Source organism: Phascolarctos cinereus, unplaced genomic scaffold (genome assembly GCF_003287225.1).
Source record: "Phascolarctos cinereus isolate Bilbo 61053 unplaced genomic scaffold, phaCin_HiC Scaffold_726;HRSCAF=1367, whole genome shotgun sequence".
NCBI classification, from domain to species: domain Eukaryota; kingdom Metazoa; phylum Chordata; class Mammalia; order Diprotodontia; family Phascolarctidae; genus Phascolarctos; species Phascolarctos cinereus.
This window is the reverse complement of record NW_027556098.1, coordinates 314,335,196-314,359,497: the sequence shown is the minus strand read 5'-3', so window position 1 is coordinate 314,359,497 and position 24,302 is coordinate 314,335,196. Positions and strand designations below refer to the sequence as shown.

At 35.7% G+C, this 24,302-nt stretch overlaps 1 protein-coding gene across 2 annotated transcripts in view; it reads left to right on the top strand.

The window, feature by feature from the left end:
• The window catches only part of RAB6A (RAB6A, member RAS oncogene family), a 94,052-nt gene that overhangs the window by 28,374 nt on the left and 41,376 nt on the right, over nt 1–24,302 (top strand). For both annotated transcript variants that reach the window (XM_020989595.2, XM_020989596.2), the window contains exon 2: nt 22,276–22,334. In XM_020989595.2, the coding sequence (XP_020845254.1) occupies nt 22,276–22,334 (59 nt within the window). The remainder of the gene's footprint in view (nt 1–22,275; nt 22,335–24,302) is intronic.

Sequence of the window (24,302 nt, the reverse complement as noted above, 5' to 3'; positions counted from 1 at the left end):
AATTCCTCTACTAGGAAAATCTTTTTTTTTTTTTTTTGCTAGACAGTGGGGTTAAGTGACTTGCTCAGGGTCACACAGCTAGTAAATGTTATGTGTCTGAGGCCGGACATGAACTCAGGTCTTCTTGACTTCAGGGCTGGTGCTCTATCCACTGCACCATGTAGCTGCCCCACAATAAAATATTTTGAAAAACGATTTTATACCTGATAGTTTGAAAATGGAGAGGGCACTGATGACTAGGGAGTGAGGGAAGATTTCCTTTAAGCTGGGCCTTGAAAGAAAATAGGTGTTCCAAGAGACAGAAGTGAGGAGTGAGTACAGGCAGAGGTAAAAAGATCAGGTATGGAATGCAGAGTTTAAGGCACATCAATTAGGCCAGTTATTTCTCCTACCCCTTTTGACCAGTCTCAATAATCTACCTGCAGAAATTTTCTAAATGCTAACCATCTTTGTTTTCTGAATGCAAGTTCAGCTGCAGGTGGTTCAAACGATTGATGTAGTTTCTTAATGTAGGTGTTAGTAACAGATTTATGGAGTATTTAAGGTTTACAACGTACAGTATCTTTAATTTTATCCTTATTTTTATATTGTTACTGATAAGTTTTTAAAAAATCACCTTGCTTTCTAAATATATCCCTCACTTCCCCCAACAGCCATATGGCATAACAAAGAATAAAAAAGAGGGGAAAAAATGCGATTTAGCAAAACTAACCAGTATATCAACTGATTTTGGCAGTGTGTTCAGTATTGCATACTCATAATTCCTCACTTCTGTGAAAGGAGAGAGGTGTATTTTCTTATTTCTCTCTCTTATAAAAATTTTATTTATTGCATTTTGAGTTCTAAGCTGTCTCCCTCCCAACCTCTCACTACCTCAGGCCAACATTTGACACAGATGTATGTGAAACCATACAATACATACTTATATATATCAATTCTTTCTCTGGGGGTAGATATCATCTTCCTTCATAGGTACTTTGTAGTTGATTTTAACATTCCTGTTACTCAGAATAACTTAGTCATCCACAGATACTCAATATTGATGTTACTGTATACAGTGTTCTCTTCATTCTGCTTGTTTCACTCTTCATTGTTTCATGCAAGTCTTTCCATGTTTTTCTAAAATCAACCTGTTCATCATTTCTTACAGCGCAGTAGTATTCCATCACAATCATAGATCACAACTTCATTAGCTATTCCCCAATTGATGGGCATTCCCTCAATTTCCAGTTCTTTGCCACCATAAAGAGCTGCTATAAATATTTTAGAACATATAGCTTCTTTTCCTTTTCCCTTCATCACTTTGGGAAACAGACCTAATAGTGGTATTGTTAGGTCAAAGGATATACAGAGTATTATAACTCTTTGGGCGTAATTCCAGATTGTTCTCCAAAATAGGATCAGTTCAGAGTTCCACTAACAGTGTATTAGTGTTCCAATTTTTCCATATCCCTTCCAACATTTATCATTTTTCCTTTCTCTCATTTTAGCCAATCATTTTAAGTGTCAGTACCTCAAAGTTGTTTTAATCTGCTTTTCTCTAATCAGTAATTATTTAGAGCATTTTGTCAAATAACTGTATTTAGCTTTGATTTCTCTTCCAAAAATTGCCTGTTCATATCCTTTGGCCATTTATCAATTCGGGAATGACTCATATTCTTATAAATTTGACAGCATTTTCTGTATTTGAGATAAAAGGCCTTTATCCAAGAAACTGTCTATAAAATTTTTCTCCGATTTTCTGCTTTCTTTCTAATCTTGGCTACATTGGTATTATTTGTACAAAAACTTTTAAATTTAATGTGATCAGTTATCCATTTTACATCTCACAGTGCTTTCTATCTCTTGTTGATGCATGAATTTTTCTTCTCCCCATAAATATGATAGGTAATATGCTCCATGTTCTTTTGATTTACTTGTGACACCTCCACTTATGTCTAGGTCATGAATCTGTTTTGACCTTATCTTAGAAAATGGTGTAAGATATTGGACTATACCTAGTTTCTCCCAGACTGCTTTCCAGTTTTCCCAGGTTTATTTTACAAAATAGTGAATTCTTATCCCCAAAAGCTTAAATCTTTACATTTATCAAATACAGGGTTACGATAATTATTTTATATCTATTCTCTCTCTCTCTCTCACTCACTCTCTCTCTCTCTCTCTCTCTCTCTCTCTCTCTCTCTCTTTCTGGCAATTGGGATTAAGTGACTTGCCCAGGGTCACACAGCTTGACACAGTAAGTGTCAGGTGTTTGGTCTGAGGCCAGATTTGAACTCAGGTCCTCCTGACTTCAGGGTTGGTGGTCTATCCACTGTGCCACCTGGCTGCCCCCTATATCTGTTCTCTTCCACTGATCCTCTCTGTGTTTCTTAACCAGTACCAGATAGCTTGGGCAGCTAGGTGGTAAAGTGAATAGAGTGCTGAGTCTGTAGAATCAAGGAAACCTGAGTTCATGTGTGCCTCAGACACTTACTAGTTGTAGTGGCCCTGGCCAAGTCACTTAGCTCTGTTTGCCTCAGTTTCCTCATCTCTATAATGATCTGGAGAGGTAAATGGTGAACCAATCCAATATTTTTGCCAAGAAAACCTCAAATGGGGTCGCAAAGAGTCAGACACAATTAATCAAATAAATAACAGCAACCAGATAGTTTTGATAATTACTGCTTTATAATACAGTTTTAAATCTGCAGCTATACCTTCTTTTGCATTTTTAAACGTTAATTCCTTTGATATTCTTAACATTTTATTCTTTCAAATGAATTTTGCTATTTTTTTCCTAGCTCAAAATGATTTTTGGTAATGTAATTGGGATGGCACTGAATAAGGAGATTACGTAGAATTGTCGTTTTTATTATATTATCTCAGTTTCCCCTCCTCCCATATGAGTAATTAATATTTATTTTGATTATTTAAATCTGGCTTTATTTGTATAAGAATGATTTTATAATTATGCTCTTATATACAGTTCTTGCATTTGTCTTGGCAGGTGTACTCCTAGACATTTTTTATTATCTGCATTTATTTTAAATGAACTACCTCTTACTGTCTCATCTTGCAAGGGTTTGTTGGTGATATATAGAAATTATGTGGGTTTATTTTATATCCTGCTAATTTGCTAAAATTGTTTCAATTAACTTTTTTTTTTGTCTAGGCAATGGGGTTAAGTGACTTGCTCAGGGTCACATAGCTAGTAAGTATTAAGTGTCTGAGGCTGGATTTGAACTCAGGTCCTTCTGATTCAGGGCCAGAACTCTATTCACTGTACCACCTAACTGCCCCTTCAATTAACTTTTTAGTTAAATCTCTAAGAATTTCCAATTATACATTTTATCATCTGCAGGAAGAGATAGTTTATTATCTCAATGACCATTCTGATTTCTTATATTTCTTTTTCTTTTCTTATTGCTATTGCTAGCATTTCTAGTACAACATTGAATAATATTGGTAATAAACATCTTTGTTTCACTCCTGATCTTATTGGGAAGGCTTCTAGTTTTCCCCCATTATGCCCATTTTCTTTAATATAATCTACCAAGGTTCCCCAGCCCAATGATGTTGACAGTTCCATAACCAATTAAATAATTATCCTTGTAACAAGGATGTATAGGATCCTTGTTACAGATAATGCTGGCTGGTGGTTTTAGATAGGTGCTTCTTATAATTTTAAGAAAAAATTTATACCTGTGCTTTCAAGTGTTTTTAATACGAATGAGTTGTATTTTCTCAAAAGTTTTTATTTCATCTACTGATATAATCATATGATTTTTGTTACTTTTGTTATTGATATAATCAGTTATGTTACTAGTTTTCCTTATATTAAACCAGTCCTGCCTTCCTGGTGTAAATCCCACTTGATCACATGGTACAATCTTCGTGATATATTGTTGCAGTCTCCTAGCTAATTTTTTTTAGGCTGTTTGCATCAGTATTAATGAAATTGTCATAATTTTCTTTGTGCTTCCTGGTTTAGTTATCAGCACAATATTTGTTTCATAAAAGGAGCTTAGTAGGACTCCTTTGCATATTATTCCAAATTTATTTAATATTGGAATTAGTTGGTCTTTAAATGTTTGGTAAAATTTACTTCTAAATCCATTTGATCCTGATAACTTTTTTCTTAGGAAGCTCATGTATGACCTGTTCAATTTCTTTTTCTAAAATAGGGTTTATTTAAATATTCCTTTTCTTCTTCTGTTAATTGGGCAGTTTATATTTAAGTTGTTAAATTTATTGGCAATATAATTGGGCAAAATAACTCCTTATTAGGAGTTAATTAGTATTGTTTTAATTTTGTCTTCATTAGTGATGTGTTCACTCTTTTCCTTTTGGATGCTAGTGATTGGGTTTTCTTTTTAAAAAAAATCATTAATCAGTGGTTTATCTATTTTGGTTTTTTTTCCCCCATAAAACCAATGCCTAGTTTTATTTATTAATTCAGTGGTTTTCTTAATTTAATTTTATTAATCTCACCTTTAATTTTTAGGTTTCCAATTTGACATTTAATTGAGGATTTTTAATTTGTTCTTTTTTTTTAGCTTTTTAAATTGCATACTAATTCATTAATCTTCTCTTCTCTATTTTATTGATGTAATCGTTTAGAGAGATAAATTTTCCTCTGATTACTGTTTTTGTTGTATCTTTTATAAGTTTTGGTATGTTGTCTCATTATTAGTGTTCTCTTTAATAAAATTATTGTTCATATGGCTTGTTCTTTCCTATTTGTTCTTTAAGATTAGGTTATTTAGTCTTCAGTTGATTTTTAATCTGTTAACATGGTCCTCAGTTTTCCCCAGATGTCTATCATATCTAGCTTACTAAGGTTCTATGTTCATCTTCTTGATTTCTTATTTATTTATCTTTTTGGTTAGAGAAAAGGTTAAAATTTCTCACTATTGTAGTTATGCTGTTTCCACCTATAATTCATTTACCTTTTCCTATAAAAATTCGGATGCTATAGCATTTGGTGCATGTATGTTTAGTTTTGATATTACTACATTATCTATGGTACCTTTTAACATAATGTAGTTTCTGTGTTTATTTTAGCTTTAACTTTGTCTGAGATCATGATTGCTACCCCTACTTTTTTTATATCAGCAAAAGGATAATAAATTCTACTCTAGCTCTTTATTTTTATTCTGTGTATGGCCCTCATTTTTAAATGTTACTTGTAAACAGTATACTGTCAGGTTCTAGTTTTTGATCTATTCTGCTATCCATTTCTATTTTATGGGTGAATTTATCCCATTCACATTCAAAATTATAATTACTAGTTGTGTATTTCACTCTATCCTCTTTTTCCTCACTGTTTCTCTCTCTCTCTCTCTGTCTCTCTCTCTGTCTCTCTGTCTCTCTGTCTCTCTCTCTCTCTCTCTCTCTCTCTCTCTCTCTCTTTCTCTCTGTCCTTGTCTCTGTCTCTCTCTCCTCTCCTCTCTCTTTCTACTCTATCCCTCCTCAGAAATCCAAGTTATTTATCACCACTGCCTCCCTAATCTTCATACCCTTCTAAAAGTCCCTCCCTTATCCTTCTCCCCTTGTCCTTCTATTTCTTAATCCAGACACCTTTCTGAGAATCCCTCCCTTATCCTATCTCCTTGCCCTCCTATTTCTCAGCAAGTTAAGAAGACTTTTATACCCTATTAGATGTATATGTTTTTTCTTCTTTAACCTAGTTTTGATGAGAATAAGGTTCTAGCACTACCAACCCTCCACCCTTCCTCCCCTTCACTGTAACAGTTCTTCCATTCATACTTCTTTTGTATGAGCTAGTTTGCTCCATTTTACTTCCCTTTTCTACAACTTTTTATTTTTTTGAGAATCTTCCTATCATAATCAATTCAACCACAATCCTTCGATCTATACGTACTCTTTTGAACTGAGTAATGATAACATTTTTAAGAGTTACAAGTAACATTTTCCCATATAAAAAGTAAACAGTTTAACCTTATTACATTATAATTAGTGTTTCATGTTTCTTTCTCATGTTTCTTCTGATTCTTGTAAGTCAAATTTTCTATTCAGTTCGGTCTTTTTCTCGAGGATACCCGAAAGTCCTTTAATTCATTAAATATCATTTCCCCCCTTACAGGATTATACTCGGTTTTGCTAGGTATGTTATTCTTGGTTGCAAACCCAGCTCCTTTGCTCTTAGGAATATCATATTCCATGGCCTTTGGTCTTTTAATGTAGAAGCTGCTAAATTTTGTGTTATCCTCACTGTAGCTCCACAATATTTAAATTGTTTCTTTCTAATTGCTTGTAATATTTTCTTCTTGACCTGGAAGCTTTGAAACTTAGCTGTAATGTTCCTGTTAATTTTTATTTTGGGATCTCTTTCAGGCAATGATCTGTAGATTTTTTTGAATTTCTGTTTTTTCATCTAGTTCTAAAAATTCAGAGCAATTTTCCTTAATGATTTCTTGAATTATAGTGTAGTATAGATTCTTTTTTTGATCATAGCTTTTAGGTGGTCCAACAGTTCTTTTTTGTTTTTTGTTTGTTTGTTTTTAGGCTGTTGGGGTTAAGTGACTTGCCCAGGGTCACACAGCTAGTAAGTGTCAAGTGTTTGGTCTAAGGCCAGATTTAAACTCAGGCCCTCCTGACTCCAGGGCTTGTGCTCTAATCCACTGCACCACTTAGCTGCCCCCTCTTTTACTTGATTTTGAAAGTCCCTTTTAAGCTCTTCAGAAAACAACAACAACAACAAAAACAAGTTCTTTGTGCTTATGATATTTTACATTTTTCTTTGAACCTTTACAAGTAGCTGTTTTGTTTTTGTTGTCTTCTGAGTTTGAACCCTGATCTTCTCTATTATAGTATAGTTATCTGTGGTCAGGTTGTTTCTCTGTTGCTTACCCATTTTTTCTTTTTTAAACAGCCCATTTCTTGGCTGTTAACTTTATGTTAGGGTCAGGTTTTGCTTCTGGGGTGTAGGGTTAAATGTCTTAGACTTCTGTTTTTAGTGCTGTTATTTTCTGAGCTCTGTCTCAGGGTCTTTGACTTGTTGGTTCTTGAAATGTTCTGTAATCCAAGGCCAGGTGTGGTCACTGCTCTTCTAGCTCATGTCTTGGTCTCTGAGTGACCTCAGGTACTATTGATCGGAGACCAGGGCCCTTAGCACTGCTGCCATCACAGATGCACTTAACTCCCTTTATTCCTTCAGGCTGCTACACATGTCAGCCCTCAAGGACACTCTGCTCTCCTGCAAGTGACCACAACTTGCAACAGGGCCCCAGTCTGTCTGCTGCTACACTTAATTATGTGTGCTCAACCTTGTCTAGTCAATAGGTCTGGACCCTGTGTCCAGCCTTGATCAGCCACCTAACCCCCGCACCATCCATGGGGTGAAAGTTCTTGAAGCTGAGGCTAACTCGGGCTAACGTCCATAGCTGCCCCTAGCACTTGCCGTTTGTTGACTAGGCTGTAGCTGTATTTGTAGTTTGCTCTGGCTAGATATCCACTGAGCCACCTAGCTGCCCCTCATTGTGTACTTTCTGTTCTCTTGTTCTAATTTCTTCACTTTGAAGCACTTAATGTAGTTCCTACACTTCTTTCAATGCTTCATATTCATCATTTCTTCTGGGCAGTAGTCTGTTATATTGAAGTACCATAATTTGTTTAGCCTTTCTCCAGTGAATGGACATCTTTGTTTTTTAGTCCTTTGTTAGAACAAGAAGTGTAGCTGTAAATATTTTGATATACATGGGATAGTTCTTGTTAACCTTAGATCTTCTTTGTGTATATACCTAGCAATGGGTTCTATCTTTTCACTTGTATGACAGCCTCATTAGGAGCAGTAGTCTACCTCAATCACCCACAGGGACAGTCACAGGAGATCTTAACATTATTCATAAATATTCTATTACCCATAAATGTTCTAATTCCATGATTAGCAATTCTGTTATTCCACGACCTCACCACAACTTAGCATTCTACATTTTCTTATGTTACACCCCTCCTAGGCCTGTCCTCATTGAGATTTCTAGACCCTTTTAGTCTCTGCTAGCTTCACATTCCTACCTTTCTAACTTCAACCAAGTAGTTAGCCATGTTAATGCTGTCAAATTTATTATTTTTTTTGATGAACGTGAATCACTTTTCTCCTCTCTCTCTCATCCCCCCCTCACCAATGGAAGGAAAAGCTTCTAACAGATATGCATAGTCAGGCAAAATGAGTTGTCACATTAGTCACATCCAAAATAACATGGCTCGTTATGCACCCTGAATCCATTAACTCTCTGTCAGGAGGTAGAGTATGTTTCATACTATAGCTTCTGTAATCATAATAAGTACACCGATCAGCATTATTAAGGTTTTGAAAATTGTTTGATTTTGGAGTGTTGTTCTAAGTATATAAATTTTTCTCTTGGTTCTAGTCACTGCATACAAGTTTTCTCAGGTTTCTCTGAACCCATCCCATTTATAATTTTTTAGAGCACAATAGTATTCCATTATATGCATATGCAACATTAGTTTAGCCATTCTCTCTATAGTTTATTTTTAAAAAAACATTTCATTTTTTTTATTCAGTTAAAATCCATTTTTGTTTCCTTGGAAAAGCCCCCTTAAAACCTGTATGGTCAAGCAAAACAAATTCCCTCATTGGCTATATCCAGAAAAGATAGGTTTCAATCTGCATTCTGAGTCTACCTAATTGCTTTCAGGAAATGGGTAGCATATTTTATCACGACTCCTTCCAAATCATTGGTTTATCATAGGATTAATCAGAATTCTATAGACTTTCAAAGTTGTTAATCTTTACCATGATAATGTTATTGTATAAGTTGTTCTCCTGGTTCTGCTTACTTCACTCTGCGTTAGTTTGTACAACCCTTCTCAGGTTTCCCTGAAACCATTCCCTTCATCATTTCTTACAACACAATAGTTTTCTGTCACATTTGTACACCATGACTTGTTTAGCCATCCTTCATATCGCCTTAGTTGTTTGCCACTGCAAATAGAACTGTTATAAATATTATAAGTATTTTTGTACAAATGGGACCTTTTCCTCCTTTGATCTCTTTGAGGATAGACTTAATATAGGCATTCTTGGGTAGAGGGGTGTGCACAGTTTAATAACTTATGTATGTAGTTTTCCAGAATGGCTGGGTCAGTTAACAGACCCACCAACAGTTTATTAATTTACCTGTTTTCCCATAACCCCTCCAGCATTTGTAATGTCCCTTTTTTTGCTTTTTAAATAAACTTTGCTGATCTGATGGCAATTAAGTGGAACCTCAGAGTTTTAATTCGCCTTTCCCTCAATGTTTATTATTTAGAACAGTTTTTCGTACGACTGTTAATAGCTTGGATTTCTTCCTCTGCAGAATACCTGTTCATGTCCTTCTGTGGTTTATGAATTGGGGAATGGCTCTTATTTTTACAAATTTTATCAATTCTCTGTGTATCTTAGAAATAAGACCTTTATCAAAGAAACATTGTAAAACTTTTTTCTGTTTACCTGCTTCTTTTCTAATTTTAACTACTTTGGTTTTGTTTGTGCTAGACCTTTTTAATTTTGTGTAATCAGAACTGACTATTTTACCTCTGTGATCCTCTTGATCTCTTCTTTGGTCATGAAGTCTTCCCTATCCATAGATAGGTAATTTCTTATTTACTCCACAATATGTTATGATTTCAGTCTTTATGTCTAAGTCATGTACCCATTTGGATCTTGTCTTGGTAAATAGAGTGAGATGTTGGTCTGTATCTAGTTTGTGCCAGATTGCTTTCCAGGTTTCCCAGCAGTTTTTGTCAGATTTAGTTTTTACCCTAATAGCTGTCATTCTCCCCCCCAACCCCGCACCCCTTTCCAGTTTCTACTTATTTGCCACCACAAAAATAGCTGCAGTAAATATACTTGTACTTATGGGTCCATTCACCTTTTTTTTTTTTAAATCTATCTCCTTTATGTATAAGCCTAGTAGTAGCATGTGGGTCAAAGGTATACAAAGTTTAGTAACTTTTTGTGCACAATTTCATAATTCCAGTTTGCTTTTAGAATGGTCATATCAGTTTTTATTTTTATTTTTTTGATGAGGCAGTTGGGGTTAAGTGACTTGCCCAGGGTCACACAGCTAGTAAATGTCAAATGTCTGAGGCTGGATTTGAACTCAGGTCCTCCTGACTCCAAGGCTGGAGCTTTATCCACTGTGCCACCTACCTGCCCCAATAGAATGTCATTTAACAGGATTCTGTTGTTCTACTTTCTCTTTCTGTCTGTCTGTCTGTCTGTCTGTCTGTCTGTGTCTCTCTGTCTGTCTCTGTCTCTCTCTCTCTCTCTCTCTCTCTCTCTCTCTCTCTCTCTCTCTTTCATTTTCAGCTAGACAATGGGGTTAAGTGACTTGCCACGGTTACACTGCTAGTAAAGGGTTGTGTGTCTGAGGCCGAATTTGAACTCAGGTCCTTCTGACTGCAAGGCCAGAGCTCTATCCACTGCACCACCTAGCTGCCATATCAGTTTTTATCAGTTTACAACTCCACCAGCAATACATTAGAGTGCTTGCATTTGTTTTGTTTTCATGATTTCTTGAAATATGATGTCGAGCCACTTTTTAAAGTAAGGTCGTTGAGGTAGTCCAGTGATTCTTAGTCTATCTCTGCTTCTTCTGTTTTCTGGGCCATTCATTTCATATATGAGATATCTTATGGTTTTCTTCTGTTTTTTCAGTCTTTTAACTTTATTTTAATACTTTTTGTTTTGTGGAATCATAACTTCAATTTGCTCATTCTTATTTTTAGGGACTTATTTACTTGGTTTGTTGGTTTTCTGTCTTTTATGCTGAGGTATTAATTCTCTTTCCAAGTTTTTTCTTCATAGTTCTCATTTCTTTAATGGTTCTTAACTATCACTTCATTTTATTTATAATCTCATTTTAGATCTATTTTAAAACCCTGGTTTCATTTCTCTTGGAAATTCTAAATGACCTTGTATCCAAGCTGTGTTTTTCTTTGAGATTTTCCTTGTAGGTTTTGGTATTAATTCTTCTCCCCTGTATTTATATCTTGGTCATCTCTTGTATTATGATAGCTGTTCATATATATATATATATATATAGAGAGAGAGAGAGAGAGAGAGAGAGAGAGAGACAGAGAGAGAGAGAGAGAGACAGAGAGAGAGAGAGAGAAAGAAAAACTTTGTATTAGAACTAGGCTTTCCCTAATTCTTGTGGGACTGGGCTTGTATGATCCTAGCCTTTCTTGTCTGGTATCCTAACCACTATTCTTTGGGTACTGTATTTTTTGAGTGCTGCATTCTTTTTAAGGATCACAGGGATAGCTTGAACAGACTTTCAGCAGGGCCAGGTCAGATCTAGACCACTGTGAGATCAAGAGGCTTTTTAGGTTCTTGACCCTAGTATGTGTCCAGGCAAACCTAAAGCAGTATGCAAATATGTTAGTAGTGTTTGTGATTGTGTTAGTTGTTAATTACAAATTCATGTAATATCTAGAGTTTCTCTTCTTTATCCTAATAGTTATCTTTATGTTCTCCTGAGTCCTGATGTAATAGTCTTCCCTGATGTACCTATTTGATCCTAGCTATAGCTAAGCTTGACTTGCCTGACAAGGTGGAACAAGTGTTAAATTCAGAAGACACCTTGGGTCTAAGTCCTGACTTTGATACTTTTGAGTTGTACAATTGTTGGCAAGTTGCTTAATATCTCTGTACCCTGGTCTCTAAAATGAGGATAATACTTGCATTCCATATTTCAAAGAGTTATTATGGGAGAAATGCTGAGTAATCCTTAAAAGTATTATATTTGACTTATTGTAAAGGTTTACTATGCAGTGTAGATTGAGGTTGTATTCTATAAGGTGCATAATTTGATAAACAAAATAGAATTAAAAAAAAACTTCCATGACATACTTTGCCAGTATATTAGTTCTTGACACAACAGGATTGTTTCAATATCCAGAGCCAAGACTAGATTTTTAATATTACTAGTTATGTTAAACAAAAATTTCTTCAGAGTTTTTTTGTTTGTTTGTTTAAGAGCACTGTTTCTGGTTCTGGCCCAAGTAAAAGTGCTGACTGTTCACTTTTTAAAACTACTGTTAGAAGGAAGGATTGTAAACCATTAGACTAAAGGATTTAGCTGAAACAGATGGTTTCTTGGCTACACACTGAAACCCACTATGTGAATGGAATACTAATTTCTAAGTTAAACAGTTAAACCTTCAAAGTAATAGGTATGTCAACAAAAACAAAATTGCATTATTAAAACAAATGATTCTGATTAAACTTATTTTTAACGTATCTTATTTATCTGAATGTTTCAAAGATTAGCTTTGTATTGAATGAAGACCTAATTGTATTTAGTTATTAAATAAGAGCATGTTGGTGGTTTTCATTTATACCATGCATTTTTTAAGATCTGAAAGAAAGCAATGACCATAATAAAGAGCGGTTGAAGATTACTTTATTGTTGAATTATGTTATACAGAATGACACAGCATAGAAAAATTAACATATAGCTTTTCTGATGTTTACAATTCACTTGGGAATATTTGTATGCATATTTTCATGTATGTAATGCACTGAATTTAGTCTATAACATACTTAGCCAAGTAACCAGTTAGTTTCTGCTTAAACATATTTTTAATAACATGAAACTCACTGCCTGTTTCAATAATCTATTCCGTTTTTGGACAACCCTATTTTTATTAGAAGTTTTCCCATGTGTTAAACTGTTGTCTGTTTCATTGCAAATTCTACCCATTCATTCTAGTTTACAAATATTACCTCATTTTATTCTCACAGCAACCTAGAAGTAGGTGCTAATGTTGTCCCCATTTTACAAATGAGGAAACTGAGGCAGACAAGTTAAGTGACTTGTCCATAGCCTCACAGCTGGTGAGTATGTAAGGCTGGATTTAACCATAGGTCTTTCTGGCTTTAGGTCCAGCATTTTATACACTACACTACTTAGCTACACTAAATACAGAATTATGGACTTGTGGAGCAGGAAAGAAACCTACTTTACAGGCCCTCTAGTGGAATTCTCTTCTTTATGGTTGCATCCCATTTATGATGTCCTATAAAAGTGGTCTTCATAGATTGGCTTACTTAGACTTCTCCAGACACAGAGAACTCAATACCCACCAAGGCAGTCAGTTCAGTTCAGCTAGTCCTTATATGGCTTTTTTTTGTCTTCTTTCCATGCTGTTTCTTTGTACAGCTAACAGTTTTGATTTATATATCTATGTCTGTCTGTCTGTCTATCTATCTATCTATCTATCTGTCTATATCATTAGTGATTGCTGATAACAAAAACTATTTTGGATTTTGCAAATATGTTTTAAATCTACAAATCTTGTGTTTCATTATTCAGAAGCCAGTGTTTTCATGTGTTAATTCCCCTGACCAAGTGACAGTTTAACCACAGCTGGCTCTCATATTTTTAAGTCCTATTTTCTCTGGGTCACTACTACAGAGCACATAACTTGGATGGACTGCCTACATTGTTTGAACGCCAAATGTAGGCTTTCCAAAGGGACTTTTATGGAGAGCTCACACAGGGCAACTGCTAACATGGTGGTCAGAAGAAGTGATACAAGGACACTCTCAAGGTATCTTTTAAGAACTTTGGAACCTGACCTTAACATAGCAGTGTCATTTTGGGCCTCTTCTCTGGGACAAACATCTCAGTTTCATAAGAGGCCAGTTTTAGAGCTGGGAAGAACCTTAAAAATAATTTAGTCCAAACCCCCTTCATTTTACAGTAAGGAAACTGAGGCTTACAGAAGTGTGTTACCCAAAGTCACTTAAGTACTTGAAAGAGCTGAGATTTAGCTTCAGGGTTTTTCATTCCAGATACTGCAATATTTTCATTATGCCAGTTGATAGTTATATAATTTGGAGGCTTCACCATCTGGTTACTTTTCTTTTCTCCATATGTTGTCCTGCTTAGTATTGTCCCTCCTACAATGTTCCTAGAACTGAACCCAGTATCCCAACTATAGCCCCACGAAGACAGAGTATGGTCTTCTTTCTGGTACTGGACACCATACCTTTATTAATAGAGCTAAAGATTCTGTGTACTTTTTTTGTTTTTCATGTTGTAGTTTAAGTTTTTAATCTCAAAAAGAAGCAGCATGACAAAGTGACTTAGAGAGCCAGCACTAGAACCAGAAAAACCTATATTACCTTGGGCAAGACATTTGAGTGATATTAGCAGTTCTTTTTTTTTTCTTTTTTTTTTTTTAAAGGCAGTTGGGGTTAAGTGTCTTGCCCAGGGTCACACGGCTAGTAAGTGTCAAGCGTTTGGTCTGAGTCCGGATTTGAACTCAGGTCCTCCTGACTTAGGGCCGGTGCTCTATCCATTGCGACACCTTGCTGCCCTAGCAGTTCTTAAAACTACAAATTTCGGAGATCATGCTGAACTCATCATTCAACCAAAACTGGTTCCAAAATTACCAAATCAGATGGTCTTCCCTTAATCTTCATTCTCCTTGACTTCTCTATTTTAAATGGACTTATAAAAACAGGCATATTATCTAAGAACTTCTAAAAGAAATTCTGAGTCACAGAGATTTCTTTTATAATTGTTTGCTTCCTGTTGGTAGTTTTTGAATCTTACAAATTTGAGGTGATAAGAAAAGTCCCTGAAGTAAATCAGGTTACCATGATTGGGAAGATGCCCTATTCTTTCTTTACCCTCTTGCTCCGGGTATAAATTTGTCCTTACTCTAGTGAAAGTGATCATCATTTAATTAATTTATTGAATTTTGAGGGTAGGTTAGGATTTTGTGCACGAAAATTTTTATTTAGGATCTAGTTAGGAATGAGTTAGAAATTAATGGATTACTGGTAGGTGTTATACCTACCACTATGTCTGATGTTTACTGTTTAGAAAAAGATGTTTATTAGGTTTCCTTTGGGTGGGGATGGGGTGGAGAAAGGGGGTTCTACCTTTCATCATTACCCAGAGGGATATAGTGCAGTAATGCATATAACATTGACAAATGATCTACAGTGTTCATATTTATAATTTATAAAATGGTCATAAGATTATTATTGGTAAGCTTGTTTTTTGGCTTCAGTGTCTTAAGACATGATACTATTGATAGTACACTTTTAATTTTTCAGTTACTAGTCATGATAAATATTTTGTCTTTCTAATAGCTATAGCAGAAAACCCAGTTTCACACAAATAAGATAATACAAACAGTAGCCGTTTCATTGTTAAACCAGAGAACTCTACTCACCCTTAGCAAAAACATAAAAAGGTTTTCAGGTTCAACTGCTTTTTTCTTTTCTTTTCTTTTCTTTTCTTTTCTTTTCTTTTCTTTTCTTTTCTTTTCTTTTCTTTTCTTTTCTTTCTTTTCTTTTCTTTTTTTTTAATAATAATTGTTTTTCCCCCATTACATAAAAAGACAATTTTTAACATAAGATTAAAAAAAAGTTTTGAGTTCCAAATTTTCTCCCTCCCTCCCTGAGACAGTAAGCAACTTGATATAGGTTATGCATGTGTAATCATGTAAAGCATATTTCCATATTAGTCATTTTGTGGAAGAAAACTCGAACCAAGAGAAAGAAAGGAAGGAAGGGAAAAATGGTATGCTTTGTTCTATATTCAGACACCATCAATTCTTTCTCTGGGGGCAAATAGCATTTTTCATTATAAGTCCTTTGGGAGTGTCTTGGATTGTTGTATTGCTGAGAAAAGCTAAGTCATTCATAGTTGTTCATTGAACAGTATTGTGTACAGTGTTCTTCTGGTTCTGCTCATTATACTTTGCATCAGCTCATGTAAATCTTTCCAGGTTTTTCTGAAATCTGCTTGCTCATCATTTCTTTTTGTTTTTGTTTTTGTTTTTTTGTTTTTAGGCAGTTGGGGTTAAGTGACTTGCCCAGGGTCACACAGCTAGTAAGTGTCAAGTGTTTGGTCTGAGGTTGGATTTGAGCTCAGGTCCTCCTGACTTCAAGGCCGGTGCTCTATCCGCTGCGCCACCTAGCTGCCCCATGCTCATCATTTCTTAAAGCACAATAATATTCCATTACAATCATATACCACAACGTGTTCAGCCATCCCTCATCCCCTCGATGGCCAATTTTTAGCCACCACAAAAAGAGCTACTATAAATATTATTGTACCTTTCTTATCTCTTTGGGATGTAAACCTAGTTAGTAGTATTATTTTTGGATCAAAGGGTATGTGTGGTTTTGTAGCCATTTGGGCTTATTAGCTGCTTTTTTCTATGAACGATTAAGAAACTAGTTTGTTAGCTCTTCGTCTGATGAAGTAAAAATAAATGTATATTTATTTGTCCTTGGTAAATGAGTTCCTTATCTATTTGTATTTAGAGATATATAGATTTTTAAAATAAAATGAGAATTGCTTTGGTGAATTGGTCAAATGATTAATAAGAAAGTCTTGTTTTTCCTTTTCAGGGTTCTTTTTTAAATTGGGGGAAAATTAAAGAATATTAATTTTTAAAATAATCTAGCTCCAAATTTTTCATAAATTAGATCAAATTAAATGACAAGCAATGAAGTTACTTTAACTTTCTAAGTTAGAGTATTAATTTGAGGACTTTGCGTTAGTTTAAAAAAATTTCATCAAACATACACATTTTAGGAGGAATTTTTGCTTTAAATTAAATGAATTTGTTTTGTCTTTATTATGATCACTTAAATAATGGCAATGTTTTGTTTTAATTCAAATGTCCTTTGAAGTACTTTATCACAAGAAAGCCCTGTGCTCTTCATATCACACAATTTTGCAAAGAGCTTTCCTTAATGGACTCTAAAAAAGTTGAATACTCTTGTAGCAACCTTTGGAGCTTCTTTCTTGTTTTATATTGTTTTTAGCATAATTGATTATCTATGAAGTGTGCCATTTGTCCATATTGCACAAGGGGTTGCATTTTTAAGTAGTTTTTATTAGATGTGTGTTTCAGCCCTATATTCATAGAGCTCTGTCAGTGCTTTCCTTATAGTCCATCACTCATAACCATACATTGCTACTTGAAAAACCATAGCCTTGACTCTGCAGACCTTTGTTGGTAAGGTGATGGCTCTGCTTCTTGGTATGCTGTCCACATTTACCATAGCTTTCCTTCTAAGAAGCAAGAAAGCATCTTTTAATTTCATGTCTGCCAGTCGCCATCTGCAGTGATCTTTGAGCCCAAGAATATAAAATTTGACATTGCTTCCATTTCTTCTCCCTCTATTTGTCAGGAAGTGATGAGACTAGTTGCCAAGATCTTAGTTCTTTTGATGTTAAACTTCAAACCAGCTTTTACCCTCTTTCACCCTCATCAAGAGCCTTTTTAATGCCTCTTTACTTTGTGCTGTCGGAGAGGTATCATCTACATATCTGATACTATATTCTTTTGCTTCTTTATGTTATGTACCTAATAACCTCCCTGTTTCTTAACCTACCAGGGATGGGGAACCTGTGTCCGCAAGGCCACATGTGGCCTTCTAGGTCCTTGGGTGCAGCTTTTTGACTAAGTCCAAGTTTTATAGAATAAATCCTTTTATTATGGGGATTTGTTCTGTGAAGTTTAGATTCAAAGGGCTGCACTTGAGGACTTAGAGGGCCACATGTGGCCTTGAGGCTACAGGTTCCCCACACCTGACCAAAATATTTGATGATTAATACTTGGTAGTATAGTTTGATATCTAGTACTGCTTTTCCCACTTTTTTCATTTAGATTTTTTTTTTTTTGTGAGGCAGTTGGGATTAAGTGACTTGCCAGAGTCACACAGCTAGTAAATGTTATGTGTCTGAGGTCGGATTTGAACTTAGGTCCTCCTGACTCCAGGACTAGTGCTCTATCTACTGCACCACCTAGTTACCCCTTTCATTTAGATTCTTACTTCTTCAGATGAATTTCATTACTGTTTTTTTCCTAGAATAAACAGTAATTAGATGGTATTTTTACTTTTATCCTATTGACTTGGCCAACCTGTAAGTAATTTACATTTCTCTAATTATTTAAGTCTGTGACCTTAGATTCTAATAGAGGGATGGTTGTCTGAATGTATATAGAAAGAGGCAATGGCATAGCAAGTAGCACAGTGCTTATGCTATTTTAGCTGTTGCTTCATCCACTTGGCAAGATAGAAACATTTTATTTCTCAGGTAATTAATCAGCAGAGTTGTCAAGGTCTTCAAACCACCAAATTCTTCATTCTATATTAATTATAGGTAGAGTAATTTGAAGCTACTTAGCCAAGCATCATTTAAACCACACCAGTAGCTGGAGGTAGTACTAACATTTCTCCTATTGAATGAGATCTTTTCCATGTATGATGTTATCAGGTGGTTGTGGAAAAGTTCGTTTTTGTTTATCACAAGAATAGAATTTTCTTTTAAAAAATTCCTTTGTTTTGTCAGCATATTCTGCATGTGTATTTGCAAATTATCTTTTTTATTTGTTAGATTTCAGGCTTTTGCAGCTAAAGCATTCATATAAAATTAAACATTAGTCTTTCTTTTTCATTTGTAATAGCATTTATGTATTCCAGTGATAAATATAGCGAATTGTATTATCTTCAATCATTCTCAGATTATTTCAGTTTTAAAGAGGTTGTGGTTTCTGGAAACCAGCCTATTGTTATATACTTACCAAGATGAATGATTGTGAGAAGTATACATGATCTTATTTATACTTTTTAAAAACTTGAATACAAATATTGTTTATTTTTGCTAACTCATCTTTGTCCTGAGCCTGTACCTTCAGATGGTGACTGCAGCTAAATGAATTGAGATTTACTAACTTTGATTCAATCTCATTTCCACTGTTTTCATCTCTGTGGTCAGTGCAGTCACCCTCAGAGTTTATTTGCCTTTCTAATTTCATTTTTGTTGATCTTAATTTGAACTTTATTTTCATTGAGAAAGTGGGTATGTTTACATAGCAATCATACTTGAAAATATCTAATAATTTTGGTCATTACTTTGTCACCTCCCTCTCCCGAAGGCCATGCCCCACAGTTACCTGTCCATTTTAGTTGATGATTAGGTTCGATTTTTCAGTATGTTATTTTGTGTTGTAACTCGATCAGCTTTTCTTATTGGAATATATTGTTCCATTCACTTTGATTTCTTGTTACCATGAGTTAATACTGGTTTGTTTAAATTGTCATTCCTTTGTATTTTAAGAACTTTTCCCTGACTGCCTGAAAAAAAGTTATTTTAATTATAAAATGTAATCAATACATACTGTACAATGTCAGGCATTTTCTTTTGTGTAGTTGCTTTATCTGTGTTTCATTTGCTGTATTCAGGAGTTGTGGGCAGTTTTCTTATGTCATATTCTATGGTAAAGGAGTCAGGGTTTTTTGATTTGTCATATTTTTCTGGAAGTCTATAAATAGTTTAAATTATGTCTTTATGTCTTCAAGGTCATTTGCTTTGGTTTGAATAGAATTATAGGTTTTATTTAAAGTTTCTTTCTGCATATCTTCTCTTAAAATTTTCTTCTACCTCTATATTCTTGTGTTCCAAATTCTTTCTGGGAATTACCTAGATGGAGATGATAGTTGAAACCCATAGAAGCTGATGAGATCACCAGGTGAGATTTTACAGAGGAAGAAGAGAAGGTTTATGCATAACTTTGGAGGAGGAGGGATGGGATTCATGGATAGTGGGTATGAACTGGGCGATGATCTAGCAAAGGAGACTGAGAAGAAACAGACAGGAAAAAAACCAGAAGAGAATAGTGTCACAGAAACCTGAAATAAGGAGAGATTATCCAGGAAGAGAGAGTGATGACCCAAAGGCTGAGGAGAGGTCAGGAAGTAGGAGTAATTGAGAAGTCATTAGATTTAACAGTTAAGAAATCATTGATAACAACAGTTTCAGAAGCCTGATGGCAGAGTTTAGAAGTGAGAGAAGAAGTGGAGGTACCAATTGTAGATGCCTTTCCAAGGATATAGCCATGAAGGGGGAGAGGAGGTTAAGAAAATAGCGGGGACAGATGTATCAAGTGACTTTTATTTTTTTAAAGTATGGGGGAGACTAGGCATGTTTGGAAAGCAGAGAAGGACCCAATAAATAGGGAAAAATTGAAGAGTAATGAGAGATTATTGATGATAATGGGAGCAGTCTGCTAGAGAAGATGGGAGGGGATGTTCTTAAAGGTGCATGTTGTGAAAAACTAAGTTTATTTCCCTTCATCCTATCCCACCCCCCATTTATTCTATTCTCTCTTTTGATCCTGTCAGGACAGTTTTTGAGACCTCAGTGCCTCTAGGCCAGGATTGTGTGGGTCTGAGCACTCTGGTACCTGGTCAGATATTCCTTGGGGCTTACAAGATCCCTACCCTGGGTCTTTTTTTTGTTTGTTTGTTTGTTGTTGGGGTTTTTTTTTTTTTTCAATTTGGTTAGGCAGTGGCATTAAGTGATGTGCCCAGGGTCACACAGCTAGTGTTACGGGTTTGAGGCTGGATTTGAACCAGGTCCTCCTGAATCCAGGGCCGGTGCTGTATCCACTGCGCCACCTAGCTGCCCAAAGGTTTTATTAATTTTTTTTTTTTTAGGCAGTTGGGGTTAAGTGACTTGCCCAGGGTCACACAGCTAGTTGTCAAGTGTTTGGTCTGACGCCGGATTTGAGCTCAGGTCCTCCTGACTTCAGGGCCGGTGCTCTTTCCACTGAGCCACCTAGCTTCCCCTCCTGGTGCTTTTTCAAGGGAAGCCCTCTGTTCTTCCTGCGTCTGTCAGTTGTCCTCTCTGTGGTCAGTTGTGCTGGAAATCACTTTTCTGAATCCCTATTGCCATTGAGCTTCTGGCTGATTTTTGTGCACTTTCAGATGGAAAGTCACATTTTGTAGTTTCTTATTGCATTTCTTGATCTTTATTTAATGTTAGTATAGTGTTAGTTAGCTTTAGGGTTTTGCTTGAGGACGCGTGAAAGCGGAGCATCTTGTTTCCACTTTGAGCTAACATTTTGTGAGGAAGTTGAGAGACTGAGATAGGCACTATATGTGGTTTTTGTCTTTCGTTCTCTAAGAGGACCATGACATCAGACAGGTGATGACTCGACTTGAGTGAGGGAGGGCTGTGAAAAGTCACCAGCCTCGTTTTATCCTCCAGGGCTATCTGGGTCCAGTGGCCAGATGTAGATCAGGACGACTGGAGACAGCCCAGGATATAGTGGAAGACCTTGGTCCTTTTAAGCCAAGGTCTTTCCAGGTTGTCACTTTGAGTGAAGCAATGCCCATTCAGTGAATAGACCTCTTTAAGAAGTGAGTCAAAGGATGATCCCTTTAATAATAATGATTAAAAATAAAATCAAACTAGGAGGAGAAGACCCTCAGGGTTATTGGCCAAAAGAGAAACAGTTACTATTTACATTCACTTTGAGCCAGGAGGGCCCAAAAAATAACCATTAAGTGGTGCTTGGGCAGGGACCTGTTGTCCAATCCATGAGAGCCAGAGTGAATTGGGTTTAAGGTTTGGTCTTTGAGAAAGAAATCTAGCCAGTAAACCCCAAGATAACTAGGTAGCTTTCGGGCCATCAAAATTTACCCTCCTTTGGGCAGAACACTCTCAGGTGAGAGAGGAAAGGGGAGGATAGGCACATTAAACTCATTAAGGAAGGAAGAAGAATGTCTTGGAAGTAGATAGATAATGGTTACCAGGATCTGGATTGGGTGATATATTTGGATGGTATGAACCTCAAAGGAGAGGTTTCTGAATGTACTAGTCCTTTGCATTCGTGTACTACAGTTTGTTTTGCTCTTCTCCGATTAGTGAGCATTTACTTTTTTCATTACTACTTCATAAATGTTACTCTGCTTTGAAAATTTTTTATATATGAGACCTGTCTTAGCTGTAGCTGTCCTAGACCTTTTCGCCAAACAAGGGATGAGGATAATAATAAAAGATAAAATAATTAATTTTGGCTATGTGAAATGAAGCAGTTTTTGTATTAACAGAATCAGTACAGGAGAGAATTGTCAGTTGGGAAAACTTTGCATTAAATATCTCTCATTAAGTACCTGGTATCCAAGATATAAAGGGAACTAACACAAGTATACATGTATGTGAGAGCCATTCTTCAAAGGTTTTCAAAGGAATTACAAACCACTCTACCTTTTTAATCCTTATTCCATTCCACTCCAATCCCTGTTCTTCATTACAAGCTTCTTTCATCCTAATAGTTATCTATTTGGCGGGCAAATGTTAGGTGATCTATGTGCAGGGTTTTTTTTTCCTGATAGTGTTTAATTCTTGCTTTAAAAAAAAATGGGAATTGGAAACTTTTAAATTGTAACACATAAAATGTTAATATTGAGTAATCTTTTCCTTACTTTCCTTTCAGTTGGAAAGACATCTTTGATCACCAGATTCATGTATGACAGTTTTGATAACACCTACCAGGTATGTATTACTTAGATTTTAATTGAAGCATAAAACATAATTACATTTGGTGGAAAGTAAAAGTAACAAACATTTTCACTATAAGATATATGTTTAATAGATCTACCCCTTATTAACCAAATAATCTCAACAGGCATATGCTTTCCTTTCCATGAAGTTCACCCTTCAAATCCCAAGTAACTTTATACTCCATATCTCCACCTATTCTTCTTTTAGATTTTCCCTTCTAAAATATTTCCAGAATATTTTTCTTCATGCTCTTTAGCTTTTGTTTTACTTTAAAATTTTTATATCTGTATTTCTTAAATTTAGATCTAGTATATGTCTTAAGTGTAGTTTAAAGTTGTGGTTTTGGTTTTCATTTACCAAAGACTATGATTTCCCCCACGTATTCTAATGGTCTGTTGAAGGAGTAGACAGTAAGCCATTCTAGAATGGTCCGAATGTATCTCTTGCTTGTAGTACTAGAGAAATTGGTTTTCAGGATATTTTTCAGTTCTAATACACTATTATTGCAGTCTAGGAGTCTTGAGGACCCTGAAACACAAGGGCAAAGGGCATGAGTCTGCCTCAAAAGAATTCAACCACTCAAGCCTTCTTTCAGTCCAAGTAGTTTATTAAAACACCGCTTGGGGTGGGCGAGATTCTTAGTGAATTTGCACTATTTGTGATGCCAATATAAGCGGGCCAGATTTTAAGAATCTGAGCAATTGATGAGGGTAAGATTGATGTTTTATACAGAAAGACTGTGGGAAGATCTAGATGGGATTAAGGAGTGGCAAGTAGCCTGGGATAGGGCCAGGTGCAGACAGTGTAAGGAGTTATGTGGGGGAGAGTCCCAGTGAAAGGGCAATTAAAAGGATTATTGAGTAGTATGGGCCAGGTGCCTCAGGCAAACGCCAGAGATCTGGGTCCAGGTCCCAAAGACCATGGTCTTTTCCTTTTAGGGGTCCAGGACAGTCCTATCCCCATCACTATGATCTTTTCATCTAAAACTGAGTAATTCTAAGATTCCACAGTTTTTCTGTTGGCCTAGGCATAGGATATCAGTGCCTGTGTTTTATTTTTAGTAAAGGGTACTATTTAAATAAATATATACAACTATGTAGACCTATTACATGTTTACATTAAAATGTCATAACATTCTTATTTGCACCTGTTGGTATCTTGCTCCTTTTTAGTTAGCAGTGAATAAAAAAGATTAAGACATTAGTGAGTGAGAACTATTAATGTCCATCGAAGATAATTCTGCTATCATTTCATTATTAGACAGCTTTCTTTTCCATTGAGCCAAGTGACGTATTTTTTCAGCAAAACAAAAATTTGCAAACTAATAACACTCCACAGATTTGCATAGAGTATGGAATAATTTCACATAAAACTAAAATATCAGAAATATTTACATTTGGCATAAAATGTAGTATAAATTAACAGTGACAGTTATTTCTTCTGTTTTCTCTTTAGTTGTCTTTTATCTGCAATACATACATTTTCTGCCCTGCCTTCTCCTTCACTGCTTTGTTAACTTCCTTTTTCTTCTCCTTCTTCTCCCCTCCCCTGAAACTTCCCTGAACCTTCTTTCCTTCTCTCCTTTCCCTGAAACTTCCTCTCCCAGTGCAGGCTCGTACCTGCAGCAACATATTCAGTGTTAGAAGTGCTCAGGATCACACAGCCAGTTATGTGTGAGAAGCAGAAGTTGAACTTAGATCTTTGTGACTTCCAGTGTGAGCTCTCTAGTCACTATCCCACACTGCCTCTAGACTTAACACATCTTAACTAGCATGCATATGTGTATGGAATAATAATGAACTTGAGTACTTTCTAAAGTGCTTTACATAGATTATCTGATTTTATTCTCACTACCCTAGGAAGTGTAGGTACTCTAAACTTTTTTATCCTTAGTTTACATAAAGTGAAATGGAAGTTGAGAGACTTGCCCATGGTCACACAACTTGTGGGAGAGGTGGG